At 52.1% G+C, this 19,201-nt stretch overlaps 5 protein-coding genes across 5 annotated transcripts; 2 read left to right on the plus strand and 3 right to left on the minus strand.

Annotated features, from left to right (window-relative positions):
• Positions 1–913: 913 nt before the first annotated feature.
• On the minus strand, positions 914–9,908 carry COCVIDRAFT_31860 (hypothetical protein; the record flags this gene model as incomplete). The annotated part of the gene is made up of 8 exons (XM_014694886.1): positions 914–1,967; positions 2,161–3,249; positions 3,354–4,131; positions 4,236–5,788; positions 5,861–6,204; positions 7,456–8,009; positions 8,066–8,798; positions 8,940–9,908. The coding sequence occupies 8 exons, from the start codon at positions 9,906–9,908 to the stop codon at positions 914–916; spliced, it is 7,074 nt and encodes a 2,357-aa protein (XP_014550372.1).
• Positions 9,909–10,442: 534 nt separating this feature from the next.
• On the minus strand, positions 10,443–13,734 carry COCVIDRAFT_31861 (hypothetical protein; the record flags this gene model as incomplete). Its single annotated transcript, XM_014694887.1, has 2 exons — positions 10,443–11,921; positions 13,645–13,734. 2 exons carry the CDS (start codon positions 13,732–13,734, stop codon positions 10,443–10,445), a joined length of 1,569 nt encoding a protein of 522 aa, XP_014550373.1.
• A 66-nt stretch (positions 13,735–13,800) lies between these two features.
• On the plus strand, positions 13,801–14,558 carry COCVIDRAFT_31862 (hypothetical protein; the record flags this gene model as incomplete). The annotated part of the gene is made up of 2 exons (XM_014694888.1): positions 13,801–14,435; positions 14,483–14,558. 2 exons carry the CDS (start codon positions 13,801–13,803, stop codon positions 14,556–14,558), a joined length of 711 nt encoding a protein of 236 aa, XP_014550374.1.
• Positions 14,559–15,213: 655 nt separating this feature from the next.
• On the plus strand, positions 15,214–15,399 carry COCVIDRAFT_73482 (hypothetical protein; the record flags this gene model as incomplete). The annotated part of the gene is made up of 1 exon (XM_014694889.1): positions 15,214–15,399. A coding segment is annotated over one exon (186 nt), but the record flags the coding sequence as incomplete, so codon positions are not given.
• Positions 15,400–16,087: 688 nt separating this feature from the next.
• COCVIDRAFT_31863 (hypothetical protein) lies at positions 16,088–19,162 on the minus strand (the record flags this gene model as incomplete). Its single annotated transcript, XM_014694890.1, has 1 exon — positions 16,088–19,162. One exon carries the CDS (start codon positions 19,160–19,162, stop codon positions 16,088–16,090), a length of 3,075 nt encoding a protein of 1,024 aa, XP_014550376.1.
• Between the last annotated feature and the right edge of the window lie 39 nt (positions 19,163–19,201).

A 19,201-nucleotide genomic window follows, 5' to 3' on the forward strand; every position in this document is an offset into this window, starting at 1 on the left:
GGGGGGGGGAAGAAGAGGGATTTATATACTCCAAGGAAAGTAAACAACTAAACCTTAGCAAACAACATTGTAAAACTATATTGTAGGGCATATACAGGGTTAGCTCAGCAAACTACTGCAGAACGAGTAAGAATCACTTACTATGCGGAAAAGTAACTTCCTACGCGTACTCTAGGTAGTATATAATTTAACTTATTATATCTATTTACTATAGTTATAGCGTATGAAATTAATAATCTTAGAAAGCAATATTAGGCTACACTCTAACCTACCAGAATCGGGTATTTAAAAAAGAACCTTACAGTTAAAGTAAAAGGATTTACAGTAGCCCACGAGCTATACAGAGATCTTAAAACCGAAGCTCTAAGATTCATGTTAACAAGACCCTATCCTTAAACCCTAAAAAGTCGTTGAATAATACTACTATGATTTGTTTACCCCTTGACGGTTATATATCTATTAGGCACACCTCTATTAGATACGATAACTAGATGAAATATAGTGAGGATGAAGAAGCAGAACAGCAAACTTGTATATATACAAAGACAAATAGGAAAAGACAGAAGAGTGAAAGTAGAAGTAAATGCTTTTATAGCAGCTATAGAAGACCTGTGAGAAACCACAGAAGTACATAAGTTAGTAAGCATTAAAGACACGCAGCACAGGGCGAGCGTGCAGGATCAAAAGCTATCTGAAAGGAAGTAGAGTGATCCAGATCCGGAAAAAGTAAGGCAAAGGAAGAGTTCCAAATGAAGAGAAAGGAAAAAAACTAGAAAAGATCAGGGATCCAATCGGAGAGGCATACTGGCAAGCAAGAAGGACGGGAGGAAAAAGACAAAGGGGGGCATCCATGAAACTTTCCGGGATACCCCCAGGGGACTCGAGTGCAATCACGGCGACAGGATTGCTACCACTATGCCTTGGACATCCCTTTACCCTTTCCCTTCTTGGTTTTGGGACCCTTGGGCGCCTTGTAGCCGGCGAAATCAGGAGCGCGCGTCTTCTTGACCTCGGAGGTAAGCTTCCCTTTTTCCTGTGCGGTCAAATGGACGACATCATTGTACTGCGGGATCCAGGTGGGATGCTTGGTCATGGCTTCCTTGATTGCCTCCATGGAAGGATACTCACCCAAGTCCGGCGTAGCAGAAGAGCCGTCATCGTCAGAACCTTCCTCGTGATGGGAATCAGAGACAGTATCCATCTTATCGTCGACCTGTTCTTCAGCACCACCGGTGGGGCGGTCCTTACGCCTTGCCCTCTTGCCGCGGACATCACCTTGGGGCAGAAGGTCGACAAGACGGCGGCTGGCTTCTTCATCATACTCCTGGACGGTTTTGGGGCGCAGCGACGGCGAATCTGGCTCCTGCAGTGTGTCTTGAGGGAGACGGTACGAGTCGAACCCTTCGTCGCCGGGGAGAGTGATCTGGCGACTAACGGGGCCACCATCAGTCAAACGAGACATATTGTCCGCCTTAGGCTTCTTAGGAGTCTTTGGATGGAGGAACTTGTCGTCAGGATCCACGCCGCCGTTCTCTTCCATGCGGGCCTCTCGGCGGGCTTCGATTTCCTCTTCCGTAAGCTGGAGTACGGCGTCGGTGCACTCCTCGGGGAATCCAGCCAAACGGGTCAGACGAGTGGTGCTAGTGCGAGCTGCGATACCCGCCAGTGCCTGGGTCCAGTGTAGGGTTTCGGGCCACCAGTCGTTGTGTCCGATCTGCTTGCGGTGTTCTTTAATGTAGTTCAGCCCTTCCTCAGAGAAGATGAAGTAGTAGAGGAAATCAGCGTCCGTGAGTTCAGCGTCCTCAGGAAAGTCCTTGGCCGGAACGCGGAAATAACCCGATAGGAAATTCGAAGTGACCATGTCCACAATCTCAGTAGGGGCGTCAGAGGGGATGAGGGAAGAGGACTCTTCGGGATTGTAGTCGATGAAAGAAGTGGCGGAGGCCAAGGAAGCAAGGAGATTGTCCCTATCAAGGTCAGCGAAACAAAGAACGAAGAGGATAAGGAAAGAAAAGAACAAAGGAGGAAGGGGCGGGGGGGGCACAAAGGAAACTTTCCACAGCACCCCCCCTCATTACCCCTCGGTCCTGAAGAAGGAAAGATAGGGAAAGTGGCAAGGGCGAAGGGATAGGCAGCCAAGCCCGGCCTTGCAAAACTCACGATAGCAGGTTGACTGAATGGGAGCCACGGACGATCAAGCGGAAAAAGTGGACTTCGAGCATTTGGCCGCCGCGATATTGCCGACCAGCGATTTGGAGTTCGCGGTTGAGCGTGTCGGGAGTATCGACCATGACACCAACACGAGAGTCCTTCTGCAGATTGTGGCCAGTACCGAAAACCAAGGCAGAGGCGAACAATGCGCGCTTCTTAGTCTTGGGTCGATTCCACGCGTCGGCAACCTGAGCGCGCTCCGTGGCGTTGTTATAGGAATACACGCTAAAGACACTGTGTCCAAGTAGTTCCATGACCGTTTGGGCGATCTCTTGGACAATTGGGGTCATGAACCAAAATATGACTTTCTCGTCGCGCAGCAGAGCCCAGTCCATGTACAGGCCAAGGATAGCTTGCATCTTGGGACTGCGCTTGATGACTGTCCATGCCAGCGTGGGGTTGTCCATAGCCTCGATCTCCTCGGGCATGGGCAGGTCGGGGCAGTTCATGTGCGCCGCTGTGGAGAGTAGCCAGCGAATGCGCTCTCCTTTTCCGCCTGGCTTCATGCGGGGGAGTTGGTCGTATGTCTGGTACAGCTTGCTTTTTTCGTAGAACCAAGACTCGCGGTCTCGGTTATACTTCTCATCTAGGCGGTCATCTCCGGGACCTAGGGCATGCTTCGATGGACGCTTCTCTGCAGGCCTTTCAAGGTGAAGGAAGCCGAGGAGGGGGAGAAAGTCGAGGATTTGGATGGCGCGCGTGGCTCGAGCATTGGTGGCGGGCACCTTGGTAGACCGACCGGGAGCCGTGTGGGTGGTGTAGAGCCGGGACTTCCAGCGGGCGAATTGCGTCGTATAGATGCGATAGTCTTCAGGGGTGTAGCAACGCTCGACCGTGTAGTGGTGTTTGGGCGGCATCGATTGTCCAATGGTGTTGGAGGAACCGGCCGGGAGCGCAGAGTCAAAGTTGCGCCCGAGGACAAATGTCTCCAAGACAGGTTGCGCCATTTTGCCTTGCCGCATGCGTCGATCAAAAGAGACGTTGGACGTGGGCGTGATCCATTTCCTCCAGACATCGACCAGATAGGTGAACTTGAAACTACCAAGCGTTAGCGAAAAAGACGAAGAAGGGTAAGGGGGTACAGTAGAAAGTTTCCGGGCTACCTCCCTGGGGGAGCTTGCCGGTGGAAAGGGGGTACGTACTACGGGCTGTCGGGAGGCAAGAGGTAAGGGTTGGTTTCATCCGGGTCCCATGGGCGTTCATGCGCGCGCAGCTGAACCATCTCGCGGCAAAATTGCTTATACTCTTTGCGCAACGATGGACGTTCCAGTAATGCAAGATAGGAGCCGTAGTCTTCCATTCCGCGAGGAGCCGGGTATCCTGACATCAGGAACAGAAACTTAGCGCTCAACCATCGTACCGTTCGCCAGTAAGACGACTGGTTACGCAAGCCATCCTGGCATTCGTCGGCGAACACGAAGCCAAATTTGCCAGCGAGCGAAGAAATGCGCGGAGGAGATTCGTCCTCAAGAAACTCGGGCAGGTTCAAGGGGTTTTCTTGGTGGGCATGCGTGTCGAAACCTTGGAAGGAAATGTCTTTGTCGTCGCAGTACGCCTCCCAGTCGCGAGATACCGCACGCCAGTATGCCTGAGGACCATAGTACTTAGCGAGATAGTTGTAAGAGACCACGTACACGCGGCGAAGGTTAGCCGGATTCTCCTCGTCCCATACCGGACTAGAATCGTCGGGGAAGGTGGCCTCCACCCGGTAACCATGTGCGAGAACAACATTACCACCAACGTGAACAACGCGGAACTTGTTGCTAAATTTGCTTAAGTCTGTGGCAGCTTGGTGACAGAGAGACGAATTGGTGATGTAGAGCGTAGGTCGACACTTTTCGCCAGGGCGCTCGGGGCACTGCGGACGCGTGACGGGAGGGAGCACTCGGTTCAACTTTTGCATGGCGGTCGAAGAAATCACTTCGTGCAACGAAGCAACCTAGCACAGTTAGTAACGTCCTAGAGGAGAGGGAAGGCAGGAGCGAAAAGGCGCAGGGGGGTACGTCGAAAACTTCTCTACGTACCCCCCTGGGAGAGATCTGTGGCCCACTTAGTGGCGATGATCTGCCACCAGCGCAAGGCAACATTGGTGTCCGGTATCAACTTCTCGTAAATATTGATGATGCTTGCTTCGATGCACGCTTCCCTCAGGTAATCTGGATTGAACTTCTTGCTGATCCGTGCATTTTGAAATAAATCGGCGCTCGGGTCTGGTTGTTCTTCCTTGGGGATCTCGACCATGTCCGGCAGTTCCTCACCTTTGGTTGGTGTCGTACCGGTAGCTCGCTGCCGGATGCCGGTTGCCTCCTCGCGTGCCATGGTGTTCAGGATGTCGTTGCCCGCAATGCCCTCTTGCTCGACTTCTCGGCTTATCAGCATGGCGGTTTGCTTGCTCAAAGCATGCATTGCCTTCAGAGCCTTGAGAATCGGATTTTTCCTCTTGTTGCACTTAGGGACAGTGCGGATCTGTTCTAGGTGGTAAAGTGCAACTCGATGAAGAATAGCCATGTCTCGGACGTAGGCGTTGTGCACCAGAGGGCGGGCTTTCAGGTCACGGACAAGATCTTTAAGGTTGCGTGCAGCGCGCGCAATGCGGGCTCGGTAGGCTGGGTCGCGGGCCTGCTTGGCCTGCACCTTCTCCATCTCCGCCACGTAGGATGCAACGATCTCTTCATCGGTCAGCTCGCTGGGGTTCGCCGGGGTAGTGGCGGGAGCTTCGTCCAGTTCGTCTTCGAGGGCGAGGTCGTCTTCCTCGTCGCTTACCGTGATGACGCTGTGCACAGTCTTGGCGGCCTTGGTGCGTCGAGTCTGTCTGGTGTGGTCGCGGTTGAGGGCCTTGATGCTTCGTAAGGCAGCCTGCTTGGCAGCCTCTGCGTCGACCTTGTACGTTGCGTTTTCGAGCCTCTGTTGCATCGTTTGTATAATATGGCGCTCTGTTGCCTTGCGTTTCTCTGCATCTTTCTGCATCTTGATCTCGGCCAGCCTCTTCGGTTTCAACTCGCTGGCGATGATCTTGGAGATGATCCACAGGCACGCGTCCGTGGTAGTATCGCCCTTGATCTTGGCCTGGTCGAAAACGCTGTTGTCAGGAGTGACGAAGACCAGCTTGAGAGCACAGAGGAACCGTGCCCAGTGCAGCTCCGGCGCCCAGTTCTTCATATGCTCCTCGGGCTCCGTGACGAGCACACCGGTGTCATGCTTCGCCATGATGCTCCTCACCGCAGACAGACTGCAGGACCGAACACCCATCGCGACATGCTCCAACAGCAGCTTGTTGGCGTGCTCGATGCGCTGGTTTTCCAGAATGAGATCTTGAAATGCGTTGTAAGGTAACTTGAGCACTTGGGTAACGAATTTTCGTCGGTTACCGATCCAGTCGCCGAATTTTACATCGCCGAGGGTGGAGTTCTCGATGTTGGCCGTGAACAGAGATTCGCCCTCGCAGCCAGCGGCGTCGTGGGTTAAATCCTCATCGCGGAGACCTTCCACATGTTGTAGGGCTGTGTCCAACTCCAGGGAGAACTCTTCCATGTCCACTGGGGCCTCATCGTCGCTCTCTTCGTTCGAATCGGGTGTCCTGAGGGGGGGGGGTACTTAGAAAACTTTCTCTGGTCACCTCTTTGGGGAGGGAGGAGGGGGGGGAGCTTACTTCTCGCGTCGGCGTTTCTGACTTTTTGAGGGCTGTATACCTGCCTTGGCCGCTTCTGGCCCTTCCTTGTGTGGCTCTTCCTGTGGCGTCGCTGATGCACCGCCAACATCCACCAATGCAATCGCCTCGGCCAATGCATCGTCGGTTGCGCTTGTTATCGGCACGTCGTCGGTAGGCTGGGTGATGTCGGCATCGGGACGGTCAATCATGGGCGTGTCACCGTCATTTTCCTCGGTGGACGGCGCCTTCTGCGTGGTGGGCTCTGGCGCCGCGGCTGTATTGCTCATCTCGAGCGTTGGCCGTGGAGCCCTTAAGAAGCGTGATGCTGCGGCTTTGCGTGTGTACTAACTATAGTTAGTCAACGTTGCATGCGCAGAGCCACTAAGAACCCCAGGAGGGCGTAGGGGGACGGGGGTGTATGGCTAGGGGGTACCCGGGAAACTGTTGCGATCCTGGGTGGGCTGCCTAATGAGGACTAGACCAGCCAAATCGTGGTGCCTTGGTGTTTTGGACCAGTATCTCGCGAATCGTCGGCTTGATGTGAGTGCAAACTGCTGCCAACTTCGTAATTAGCTGCCAAATGATAAAACTTGGGTTTTTCGACATGGGAACTTACTTTCTGGAGCAGCGCAGGCGAAATAGACGGCGTTGTGGTAGTAGGGCACGTCGCGTAGGTAGAGTGGGGTGGATTGGAGTGGGTTAGATCAGAAGTTCGGTAAAACTAGCCTTATGGTGGGGCGGGTCCGTGCCGCTAGCGTCTCGCTTAGCGCTTGGCAGAAGTTTACACGGTACCCTCCCTACCCCTCTCATCTCTTTAGGTATCTTGCTCCTTCTCGTGTATCTTGCTCCTTCTCGTGTATCTTGCTCCTGCTCGTGTATCTTGCTCCTGCTCGTGTATCTTGCTCCTGCTCGTGTATCTTGCTCCTGCTCGTGTATCTTGCTCCTTTGTTTTGTTTTTCTATCTCTTTTTTTCCCTTTCTTTCCCGTCTCCTTGACTTCTCCCACCTACATCGTGTACTTCAGCATCTCTCTTCTTCTCTCCCTATCCCCTCTCCCACCACCTATTTCCTTTCCTCTCTACCACCCCTTTGTCGACCTCACCTCTGCTAGGGGGGTTATCTCAATAAGTTTCTCATCTACCCCCTTTGCTCCCTTTCCCTCCCTCCTCCTCTTCCTTGTCCTATCTTTCTTCCCTCCTTTCCTTTTACCCTTTCACTTAGTTTCTCTATAAAGGGTCTTGAAACGAAAACTATGCTTTCTTGATCCTCTACTATTCTACTTCTCTCCTACAATACAGATTTAGAACCACGGTTTACTCCCTTTTTGTCGTCGCTGGCTACGCTGCCCTTCTCCTTTCCGATCTCCTACGCTGGCTGACCTATCCCTCCTTTCTCTCTCCTCTCTTTTTTTTGAATTCCTCTTTCCTTTTCGTGCTAGGCTGAAGAGAGCGTCCCCATGGCTTCTGCTATTGTGGTTCTTTCTTCCCCCTCTATCAGCTTTCTCCACCTCTCCTCCATAGGTAGAAAATATTCTTGCGTTAGCCAATTTACATCGAGTACAATCCGATTTACATACCCGAGTGGCCTTGGGAATACCTGGCCGCCTCGGAAATAGTTGGCAAAATCTTCGTTATTGTCCAGATTACAGTTCGCATCGCTAGCCAAGATCCGCTCTACCCATCTCTTCCTCATTCCTGGACAGGCCGCCCATAACACCGCCCATGCATCCGCAATCACGTGCGGGTAGGTACACGGTTCACGAGAGTCTGGATAGTTTCGAATCAAACCATTACCGTCGATCCATCTCCCACATTGGCTCTGGGGAAAGAGACAACTAAAGCAGAAGCCGCTGCCCATGCGTTTCTTCATCTTCTCGAAACGGAAGTGCTTGACGAGAGGCGACGTATACTCACATCCTTCAGCCGTATCCTTAGGGTGGTCGAAGGCTTGCTGAGCCACAAAACAGGATACGCAATGCTCTCTCCAATATGCCCCCGTCTGTTGGAGTTCGGACGCCAACATAACACTCTCTTGCCCGGCACGAGCGGCTTTCCCACTTATGTACTCTAGGGTGCGTTCGGTCCGTGCTGTTTTGGCGGCTCGCTGTGCACTACTCGAACTTGGGGTTGGAGAGATTTCCGAAATGGATACTGTGTCTTAGTTACCAAAAGGGTTTGACATTTTCTATCCACGTAGCTGGACCTACCCTGATCTCTGTGGCGTTTCATAGGGCTACCGCGACGTTCCAAGGCGGCTCGAAGCACAGCCCACGCTCCGTCTTCTTCGTCTACACGCTCCACCGCACTCGTCTTCAGCGTCTGGGGCTGCCACACGGGCGGGGACGACAACTCATACACGGCGGGAGAAGAAGACAGGATTTTGCCGCTTCCTTGGGCCCGCGGATTGGAGTGCGGGCTGCGACTCATCAGGATCGGTGGCTCCGTCCGCACAGGGGTGGACTGAGGTTCGGGACGGAGAGGCGCCTTTCCCTTAGTTGACGTAGTCGCCTGACGAGCTTCCGCACGCGCCGCGCAAACTTGACAGGGCTCCTCGTCTTGGTGGCAGCCTTGACGAGAAGTAGGCCCGTCAAGATAGGCGTCGATGGCGATACGCATGCATGTTTGCTTAGCCTCCACGCTTCGCAACATAATGGCGTTTAGTACGTCTTGTTCGGGACGGCCCAATTTATGGAAGAAGGACTTTAGTTTATCGCCTAGAAGAATCCGCACGACGCACCGCTTTCCATCTCGTCCTCCCCGGCCAGCTTCCTGGCTCCAGGTGATGGGGTGATCTGGCTCTCCCAACCGAATGACGCCTCGGATGTCTGGCACGTTCACCCCCGCATTGAAGGCCGTCGTCGCGACCATGATACCTGACTTGGAAGCGAGAAAGCCGCGCTGGTTCTTACGCCTCTCTTCTTCCTGCATCTGGCCTTCGTACTGGAAGCACTTTAGCTCGCGGGCGAGCCATTGCACGGTGCTTCAGAAGGGAACATATACGAGTAGTTTCCCTAGCAACTTAGCTTGTTTAGATAGATATTTAACCATAGCCTCGCTGTCGGCCTCTATATGGTTCCCTACCGTGTGCACCTCGTAGACAAGATTCGAGCGCGACGTACTTTGACGAAAGACGGTAACTTGCCCGTCGACACCAAAGAGTTGATACGCCTGTTGCTCTTCGGCAAAAGGAATCGTAGCCGAAAGAAGGGTAAGGGGTACTTGGTAGCGTGCTAGCTCGCGAATTTGCAGGAGTGCTGGGCGGTACTCGTGGTCGGGAAGCAAGACGTAGTGAAACTCATCCACCACAATCCGCTCTAACTGCCCTACATCCCGTAGCCGTAAAATAGTATCGAGAAAGCGGCTATCGCGGAGGTGCTCGGGCATAGCTAGAATTAGGCGAGACGTCTCGTTAAAGAGGGTGTCGCCCCATACGCTACAAGAGATGTAAAGGTTCTGACAATGCTCCTGGATATCCTCCCGCAGCGCTACGAGTGGGGTAATGACAATGGCCTGGCCATAACCCTTACAACACGCTGGAAGGAGAAAAGCTAGACTCTTGCCAGAGCCCGTACCTGCAATGTAAGACACCACGGGCGTGCATGCAAGGATAGCATTCACGACTTCTTGTTGCCGCCCGCGAAACATGGTTTTCTGTCCAAGATTCGTCTGGAGAAGCGCGTTCACGTCTACCCTGCCTCGCTTAGCCTCCCGCTCTCTCATGCGCGAAACAGCGTTCGAAGAAAGCGCTTTTGAGTCTGACCTTGCGGCTCTTATACTGCTATATCCGAGATCGCCATGCCAACGTATTGAGACCCTAAGGTGCGCCTGGGGCGCAGCGTACCGCATCCGAAATACGGATGCTACTGTTAGCCCGTACACAGCAATAGCCGTGTTTGGGCTATAGCCTGCCTGTAGCTCGCGGTATTCGCTATGCTCGTCGTCTAGCGCCTCCTCTGTCTCGTCTTCCGTAAGAAAGTAGATGCCACTCTCAGTGCCTCTACCTCGCGCCTCGTCTAGCTTCCGACCAAACGCGATAATTAGGTGACGCATGAGTCGCGGCTTAATAACTTGTCCCATATATAACTGCGTTGCCGTCTAGAGCGCCTAGGCTTGTATGCGGGCATGACTACATTGTCGCCCCTTTCTGTCCGGCCATAGTAGTGGACTTCTTACCTGATAGTAATAGGCATCCTTCTCCACCATGCCTGGCTGCTCGGTAATCACCTGCCAAAATGGGCGGACAAGACTGCAGTACCATACAAGAAGCGCGCCTACTAGCTCGGGTAGGTACCGGTAAATAATCTTAAGCGACTTATCCCGGTTATACCCTTTATGGTATCGTAGCACCATCGCGATATGGCCCTCAAACATAAAAAAGTTACGCGGGCCGTCCTGAACAGTATTCTTAATCTAGGCGGTAAGAAGTTCCGTCATACGAGGTGGCTGTCCACTTGTAAAGTAAACCAAAAGATACAATACCTCTAGAAACTGCTGTATAAGCTTACTATACTGTAGAATCCGGTGATATTGGCCAAGCTTAAACGTGGATTTAGTATATCTCTTGCCCCTAATAGCAGTAGCCATCTAGTGTAGTACAAAGTTTTTCTGCACGTCGATGCGTTCTTCCAGCGTACTAAATAGGGAATAGCCCGGGTCCTGTCGACTAGGATCACAGTCTAACTCCTGCCAACGTACTCGAGGAAGACTAGCTAGCGTTTCCGTAAACGTAAGTTGTTGTAGAAGATCTTCTACCTTCCGTTGTAAGGACCATACAGCATTCCGGAAGTGTTCAAAGGTAGTTGATACCTCCTTCACGGTAACAGTAGATCCGCTCCAGCGAACAAAAGCATCCACCGTCTCGCCATAGCGGATTCGACTAATATACTGCGCGGAACTAATTACCCACGCCATAGGTGTGTGGTACGTAGTCCCAAGATAATGATAGATCCATTCGCGAAACGCTTCATTGTAAGACCGAGCGTTATCTTCGCTAGATAGATCTTTGCTCTGCTTTTCGTACTCATCCTGCTCGTAAATAAGACGCGCGACCTCTGCCTCATTCACGTCAGGCTCACCTTCCACGGACTCCTCTTTCTCCTCCTCCCCTAGCGGCTTGGCATTCGCCTCTACCTTTGCGTTCGGCGTGGTGTCCCACAGCTTCTGGCACGCTGCGAAGCGTGCAAATTTCTTAATCGCGCTTAGATCGGTAGCGAATAGGTACGCGGGGCGGAACCCGTTGATCTTACTATTAACAGCAAGAAAGGCGAGCGGGGTAATAAGCACTAGTTCAAAGTCTCCTATTACGGCAGTCTGCTTAAGTAACGATAACCAAAACGTGTGACACAATCGCTCAAATGGTTCGAGCGTAGTCCGACGATGCGTAAGCGAGATAGATGGTAGTGGTAAGGGTAGAGACTGTAGATGTTCTTGAATCGCATCCCACGCCTTCTGCTGCGTCGGACTAAACACGGGAAGCGTAGACGGGGTAGTACGTCCCCGAATGAAAACGTGGTAGAAAAATAGAAACACTTTTGCGATTATATAGGTGTGGTGCAAGTTAAAGGCCTGGTAATGGATAAGAGGCGAGGTAGGTACATCCTGCGTGTTCTCTTGCATGACCTGGATCCGCGCCCAACGTGAGGTAGAAGCAACGACACATTGATACACGAGTCCCATGCTCGCTACTGTTTGAGATAGATATTGAGCTTTCGCGTCGCCGTCGGGCCGTGTGTACTGTCGAGCCTCCTCCCAGGATAGACCCTCTACACACTGTTGGAACTTAGTGTGCTTAAGATACGGATTGGTTTGTCGCTCAGGAGCAGGAGCTATCTTAGCAGCCTCTGCCGCGCGCTGCTCTTCTCGGGCCTGGGCTGCAGCTCTATACTCGGCGAACAACTGGTCGACGATAGCGCTAGTAGTGCTGGCGTCGGCTAAGGTCGACTTGTCCTTTTCGTCGGCACTGTCTTCGCTCGAGACAGGCAAGAGCTTTGTACGGCTTCCTTGGGGAGGAGAGTGGGCCAACGTGGGAGTAGGTGCGTCTCGCGCTACCTGGACCTTAAAGTGCTGCAAACACTCAGACGGATAGTCCCCAGGAATGCGAGAAAAGAATTGTTGGGTGGTAATAACGTTCTAGTGCGAAGCCTACTAAGTGCGACGCTCAGCAATAGCTAAGTCTGAGGGCGGATAGACTTTGTGTGCGCCTCGAAGATGCTGTTTTATATTCTCTTCCGCAGAGGTGCTACTATAAATACGAAAGCATTCCTTGCATTGGAGGGACCCAGCGTGCACACTTAGACCCTTAATAGCAGGAATAATCGCCTTAGGTACTATAACCTCTTTATAGGTTGCATGATACTCGTGTGCGCATTCCTCTACTTCCTTGTCGATAGACTCTCGAACACGAGGCGATACATACTTAGGATGACATTTCTGAAGGTGGCGGACAATGCTCGACGGAAGAACAGCATATTGATGAGCCTTACAAATAAGCAGACCATGGCCTGGTTTGGGGTAGCAATAGAAATAAGACTGGAGAGACATGGTCGGTGTGCAGCAATAAGGGTGAAGGGGGGTTGAGAAGAAGAGGCGATTGAGCTGGTAGATTGGACAGAATGGATTACCTGTTCTATCCACCTCAATTTATACATGTATAGGAGACCTACAAAAGTAAGGAGATAGAGTTTAGCTGCATAACTGAATAGTAGGAAGAACCTAGGAAGAGGTAAGAAGTCGATCGATAGGCCTACTTCTTAACAAAACCTATATTAGGCCAGTAGTACTATGGCGATATAGGAACCCAAGGGCGCATGCGATGTGAATCGGAAAGTAAGCTCTACATCAGCCCAATGATAGGATCATAGGGCCAGGGTTCGCGATAAGCGGAAGTAGATATAGTGGCGTGAGAATCAGCTAAACAGTGTTAAATAAAAGGAAAAAAAGGCCGCGTGGCAAGAACGCGTGGCCGCCGCAAGTTCGTGATCAGCGGGTCAGGAGGCGTACGATGTAAATCGGAAACGAAGACTCAAATTAAGAAGAAGTTTGCTGACAGCAATAGGGGTAGGGGGGAGGGTATATGATTTTAGTCCGCGTTTTAGACCGAGATCGCCATAGACTACTTAGGTTAAATGCGTGTTCTTCTTAACTACGACCCTTCTATCTAACTGCTCTACACTCTGCCGCTTAGAAGAACTTATCCTTAACCACTATGCCAAACCTACCTAAGCTCGGCATACGGTCAGAACAATGGCCTATAGAATACGGTGCTAGGACCATCGCCTCAGTCACAGAGGAGCTACTAGACACTACTTCTGCTGCCTTTCTCCGAACAGCAGAAGAAGACCAATATAGCTAGGCATTTGTAGCCAAAACACCAGAACATGCCTTGCACTGGATCTGTAAGCACGCCTCAAAAACAAGTGTAGTAAAGGCTGTCACGTTCTATTTCGACCATCCGCATCTAGGGCCAGAAACAGAACAAGAAGAGGAAGAGGAAGAAGGGCACGGGGGCGAGGACGAGAATAAGAACGAGCTACACAACTTTAGACACTCACTAGCACCTAGATCGAGTCCCATGGCAGAAACGAGCCGGAAAAGAAAGTGAGAAACCACGACAATGCAAGCTAGTCGTGCGCTTATAGATAAGATGAACCTTAACTTAGTTCGCACTATTGCGAGTACACAGGATTGGGAAGAGGCGAAGAGAGGGCGAATCCCTACGAATGAAGAGCAGAGATACCGCTCCTATATAACAAGTCTACCAAAAATCGGCATAAGTCTTGCGGCCCACATGATGAGGTAAGCTGAAGTAGTGGGAAGCTTTGAGGTGTTTAAGGACTGGGCTGCCGTACTCGCCGTCTGGAAGCGACAGTTCCGTCATGGGCGTGGCCTACAGGACAACGTATTTGTATCTACGGGCAGAATCCTAGTAACGCCGCAGCCAAGCATGCCAGATACTACATCTATTCCCTCTTCTTCAGCTGGGCTAGATGACAACGAAACGCTCAAGTTCCGCGCCCAATACTTTGAACTAGAGAAGCTCGAAGCGGATAGTATTGCGGGAAGGATGATAAAGCGGTATAAGCTAGACCAGTTCTACGAGCAGTTTGAGACTTTAGACGCCAAGATTCGTTTACAGAGGCAAGGCACAGGTCGACGAGGGGTGCGTTACGATTCCGTAGCAAAGGAAGTCCTGTTTGCTACCACATACATGCAAGAATTAGGGCGAGAGCCCTTACGAGAAACCGACCGGGAGCTATGGCAGAAGTTTGGCGAGAAACTAGATAAAGGAAAGAGGTGGAATATGATCAAACGTCGAATTGGAAGTATCGGCATCTTTGGTTTGCTTCCGAATAGCTCCGACCCTGACACGTTTATTGAGCAACGCTTAACCCAAGCGCGGGTGGGCCAATGGATTGAGATGGTGGCCGCATGTAACGAGGATGCTAGGGCGATGGCTACGAGGATGGAACCGCTGTATATGGCATGTGTTCAAGGTCATCCTCCACCGGATGAATTTAGCTTCCTAGAGCAGGTCGACAACGTGAACCAATCGGTGAAGCCGCTAGTGTTTCTTACTCGGTACGTAGGGTTCTAGCGATCGCAAAAGTGGAAACTAACTACATTAGGGCAAATATAGAAGAGGTGCAAGATATAGAGGAATTGGAGTATGGGTCTATTGAAGGCGAGGACGTGATTGAATAGGGTAATAGGGGGTACGTGAGAAACTATTTTATATTAGTAATATACACCGATTGTATATAAATATATATAGTGATAGGGGAAGAAGGCTAGTAGGCGTAAGGGGGTAGGAGAGAAACTTCTCTAGGTACCCCCCCTCTGGTACCCTTCTGCTCATTCTATTATCGCGTACTGGATAGAGAGTCTTGTGATCTTGGCATAAAAACCAATCTCAAATAGTTATACATAGGAGGCCGCTAGAGCCTTATCGTCTTAACTAAGTTAACCATAATAGCTAGGGCAAGAGTCAATACCCAGGGCAATATCGCCTATATAAGGTAGTTCCTAATACCTAAGGTATAGTATAGATAAAAGGTAGTATCTAAGAGTTAATACCCAGAGTAAGAGTCAATACCCAGGACTTACCTAATTAGGAAGGTATTAATCACTTAGAAACTCTTTTACTACTATCTATCCAATACCCAGAGCTTGCCTAATTAGGACTAGTCAATGCCAAGACCCAATACTCAGGGCATTAAGCACGGGCCTTAAGTCAATATCCACTGACAATTGTGAATCCTAATATCCTTAGGCAGCCTAGAACCACGAGTGCGGTGACACGTGCGACAGGTGTAGCGTTGAGGGTCGACAGCCGCGACCAGAACGCGAGAGTGGAGCGGAGGTGATGGTACACTACGGCACGATCGCGTCTGGCAATCAGGTGATGAAGGATGCTGCCGAGAGACACAGGGTCAGCGCGGAGCTTGGTGGGGTATTATGCTTTGAGATGGAGGCGGCGGGGCTAATGAATAGCTTCCCATGCCTTGTTATTCGTGGCATCTCCGACTACGCCGACTCTTACAGAGTACCATATAAGGATAACCTCAAGGTAGTTAGGCTGCTGCTTAGCTAGGAAGTAGGCGCAAGCGCAGCAAACAGCAATAGCGCGCAACACCTGTGCGCTAGGAAATACAAATAGGCCATCTTAAGGTAGTTAAGCTGCTGCTCAATCATGACCGGACTTTACAATAGCTAAATGTATGGGACTCACGCCCTTGATGTCAGCCGCAAGTAGTGGCCACTTAGAAATAGTCAAGTTGCTACTCACTGCGAACCGACTTACGTCGTAGCGTTTGGCCTACGCATTGTAGGTGTCTTAAGCGATAATCTAGGCGGCGCTTGTGCGGTTCACTGCGCTCAAAAGAGTATACTAGTTAAACAGCAAGGCTGATTTAGTTACAAAATAGATAGTTACAAGACCAACACATGAACAGTTGATACAGGGTTCCACGTTCTACGACTTGACTCCATCTAAGCATTTATTTGCTCCGTAGCCTGACATCGTATCGTTCCTGTGCAACAACCATGTCTATTACAAAAACCCTGGAAAACACGTTCTCTTCCCCCTCCTCGGAAATGTTAGGAAACAAACAAGATAAAGACTATTACTAAGAGAAGCAAGTAGCTAGTAATCTCTTGTTCTTTTTTTTCGTCCTTTTCTCGTTTTCGTTTCTCACTTTCGTTTCTCGTTTAACCCGCCATCGCTAAAGAGTTTAAAGACACAAAGGAAAGGGAAATCTGGACAAAGTAAGCGGATCGTCCATGTTCTGCGACAGCTCTGCTATCGTTGCAGCGAGTATGTCAAGTATAGAGTGTGCCGCCTCGGCTGTCAGGATGTGCGTGTTGCCAGCGACTGTAAGCTTCAGCTGATCGGCTTGTGGGAGCGAGAAGAAGTACAGCTGCCGCGCTATCCAGAAAGGGTTGTCGAACCATTGAACCTTTGTCTTTGCTCCCGCAAAGCAGACGCCAGGGTGCTCGTCGATGTTCTGATGCTGCACTACCGAGTCAAACTCCGACCCAGCAGGCCAGTCTGTGCATTCGCGGACGATCTCGTCTAGCTGTGCCGAGTCCGCCTGTCCAAGCGATGCATGCTGCTCGTGGACGTAGCGGATGAGATCTGCCGGTGTCTTTGCTGGCTGTATGCGGACCCTGACTGGCACAACGTTCAAGCAAGGTCCAACGATCTCAGTGATACCTGGGATGTCGGAGTTGCGGCCGGCAACTGTGTGTCCGTAGACGACATCTTCTTCGCCCGTGATGCTCGAGAGGACCAGCGCCCAAGCCGAGCTGAGCAGTGAGGCCATGGTGACGTTGTGGGGAAGTCGAGGAGTGCGGATTACCCTTTCAACCTTGATGTTGTCAAGGGCAGGCAGCCCACCTGCCTTTGGGCGAAGGCGCACAGTCGCCCTGGTCATGCGCGAGCCTTTCAAAAGTTCTCGCCAGTAGCGCGCCGACGCTTCGCGCTGAGTACGGGTGTGCGCTAGATAGGTTGAGAAGCTCGGAGTGATGGGCGGAGTCTCTTGTGCGTACAGCGCGGCCAGGGTCCTGAGGATGACGGGAGCGCACACACCGTCGTACTGAGCATGCGAAAGACGAACGATCAGGCGATGACCGACCGACTTGTCTCGCAACAGCGTGAACGAAGTCGGAAGCGCGAGTGGATTAGTCTTCTGGATGTCTTCTAGACAGATCCTGCGCGTGGCCTCAGACAGGGATCCGTTGACTTCGAACGTGGTAAAATGTAGTTGAGGGCGTAGCAGAATAACCTGCCAAAGCTGCTCGTGAAAGGAGACGAACTGCGAGCGGAGGATTGGAAAGTGGTCGACAAGTATACGACAGCTGTCGTGGAGTAGCTGTGCATCCAGCTGCGGTCCGATATCGAGAAAAAAGTAGTTGAAAGCTTCACGGGGCGACTCGATACCCCAATTGACAAAGAGGCGCTGCACGTGGGTGGTGGGCAAGATGTCGGCCACGTGTTGCTGCTGAATAGAGCTCTCTAGAAGGACGTTTTGGGAGAGAATACTATCCTTGATGGTGAGTGGGAGAAGGGAGAACGGTAGAACTGGCTGTGGTGAGCTGTCGGGGGAGGCTAGACCGGCCAGAGATATCTGAGCAAGCGTGGGATGGCGGAAGAGGTCGGCGACGGTCAGCTGCACGCCGTGCCTGCGCGCCTCGCCCACCAGCTTCATCGCCGCGATCGAGTCGCCGCCCAGGCGGAAGAAGCTGTCGTCCAGCCCGATGCTGTCCGCGGCGACGCCCAGTACCCCCGCCCACAGCTGCTGCATCGTCCGCTCCGCTTCCGTCGTCGGCGCTCGCTTGGCGCCCTCGCTCGCCGTCCGCAGCTCTGCTAGCTGCTGCGCCGAGAACGACGCCCCGATCTCGCGCAGCCGCTTCCTGTCCGTCTTACCAGACACTGTCATCGGCAGCTGCCCGACAGCAAGGTATACGCTTGGCACCATGTGTCCAGGCAGCCTTTTGAGCATCTGCTCCTCCACCTCTCGCGGAAACACTACCCGTACCAGCATCTCGGGCTCGCCTGGCTCGCTAGCTACTGGCGCGTCTTGCGCTCCGTCATCTTCCTCACTTTTGTCGTCCAGCTGCAGGAAGGCCGCCAGCGCTGCATTCTCTTTCTCGCCTCCTGGAGTGATCACTTCTACCGCCAGCTGCTGCGTTTCCGCCATGAACTCCCGCAGGTGATGCTCCACCTCGCCTAACTCCACCCGCTGCCCGCGCACCTTAACCTGGCTGTCCTTGCGGCCCACGTAGACAAGGTTGCCGTTAGGGTCGTAGCGGACAAGGTCGCCCGTCTTATACAGCCTACCGCGTCGCCCAGGGTAGCCTCCTCTATCCTCTAATAGCCAGGCAGGATCATTGATAAAAGCTGACTGCGTCTTCTCAGCGTCGTTGAGATAGCCGCGCGCAAGGATAGGACCCTCTACTAGTAGCTCTCCGACTAAGCCTAGCGGGACAAGCTGATTGTAGTCCTCAGGGTCCACCACCCAGCATACCGAACCAACTGGTTTTCCAATTATTCCTGACTTGAATGGTTGAGCATCTGTGTACACCGTACAGCAGATGCAGCATTCTGTAGGTCCATATGCGTCTATTACTTGAACATAGCCAGCCCATCTCTGCCAATCTGCCAGAGTAACATGTTCGCCAGCTAGTATTACTACGTCAAGACAAGAAACCTCAGTTGGCTCGAGGAGCCTTGCGACAGACGGTGTAAGCACTGCCCAGTTAACATTCATAGCACTCACAACCTGGGACAGACTACCGTGTCTATCGGCCTCAGAAGGCACGCACACACAGCCACTAAATAGTAGTGTTGTTATAATCTCAGCAATGCAAGCATCGAACGTGTAGGAAGCGAACTGGAGAGCTCGCGTGCGCTGTGTAAGGCCAAATCTCTTTCCCTCGCGGCAGCAAGTCGCGAGTGCTCGGTGTTCTATAACAACGCCCTTAGGCATTCCAGTACTTCCAGACGTGAATATCACGTACGCCGCATTGCTTGGAGTAGTCGCTGCTGCAGAGCTGATGCTGGGTTCGTCGTTCAAGAGAGTGATAGACGCTGCGCTTACGGTGACTATAGCAAGTTCTGAGTGCTGCCAGAGTGCTTCGTAATGCGCTGACGTGAGCAGCACGCTGGCCTTAGTCTGGCTAAGAATCTCATCGTGTCGGCTGCGTGGATGGGCGGGATCCAGCGGCACGAAGGCGCCGCCGGCCTTGAGCACGGCCAGCATGGCCACCACTGTCCACATCGACTTCTCGAAGCACAGCGGCACCATGTCTTCAGGCTTGACGCCGATCTGGACAAGGTGACCCGC

This window comes from Bipolaris victoriae, assembly GCF_000527765.1.
Source record: "Bipolaris victoriae FI3 unplaced genomic scaffold scaffold_197, whole genome shotgun sequence".
NCBI lineage: Eukaryota > Fungi > Ascomycota > Dothideomycetes > Pleosporales > Pleosporaceae > Bipolaris > Bipolaris victoriae.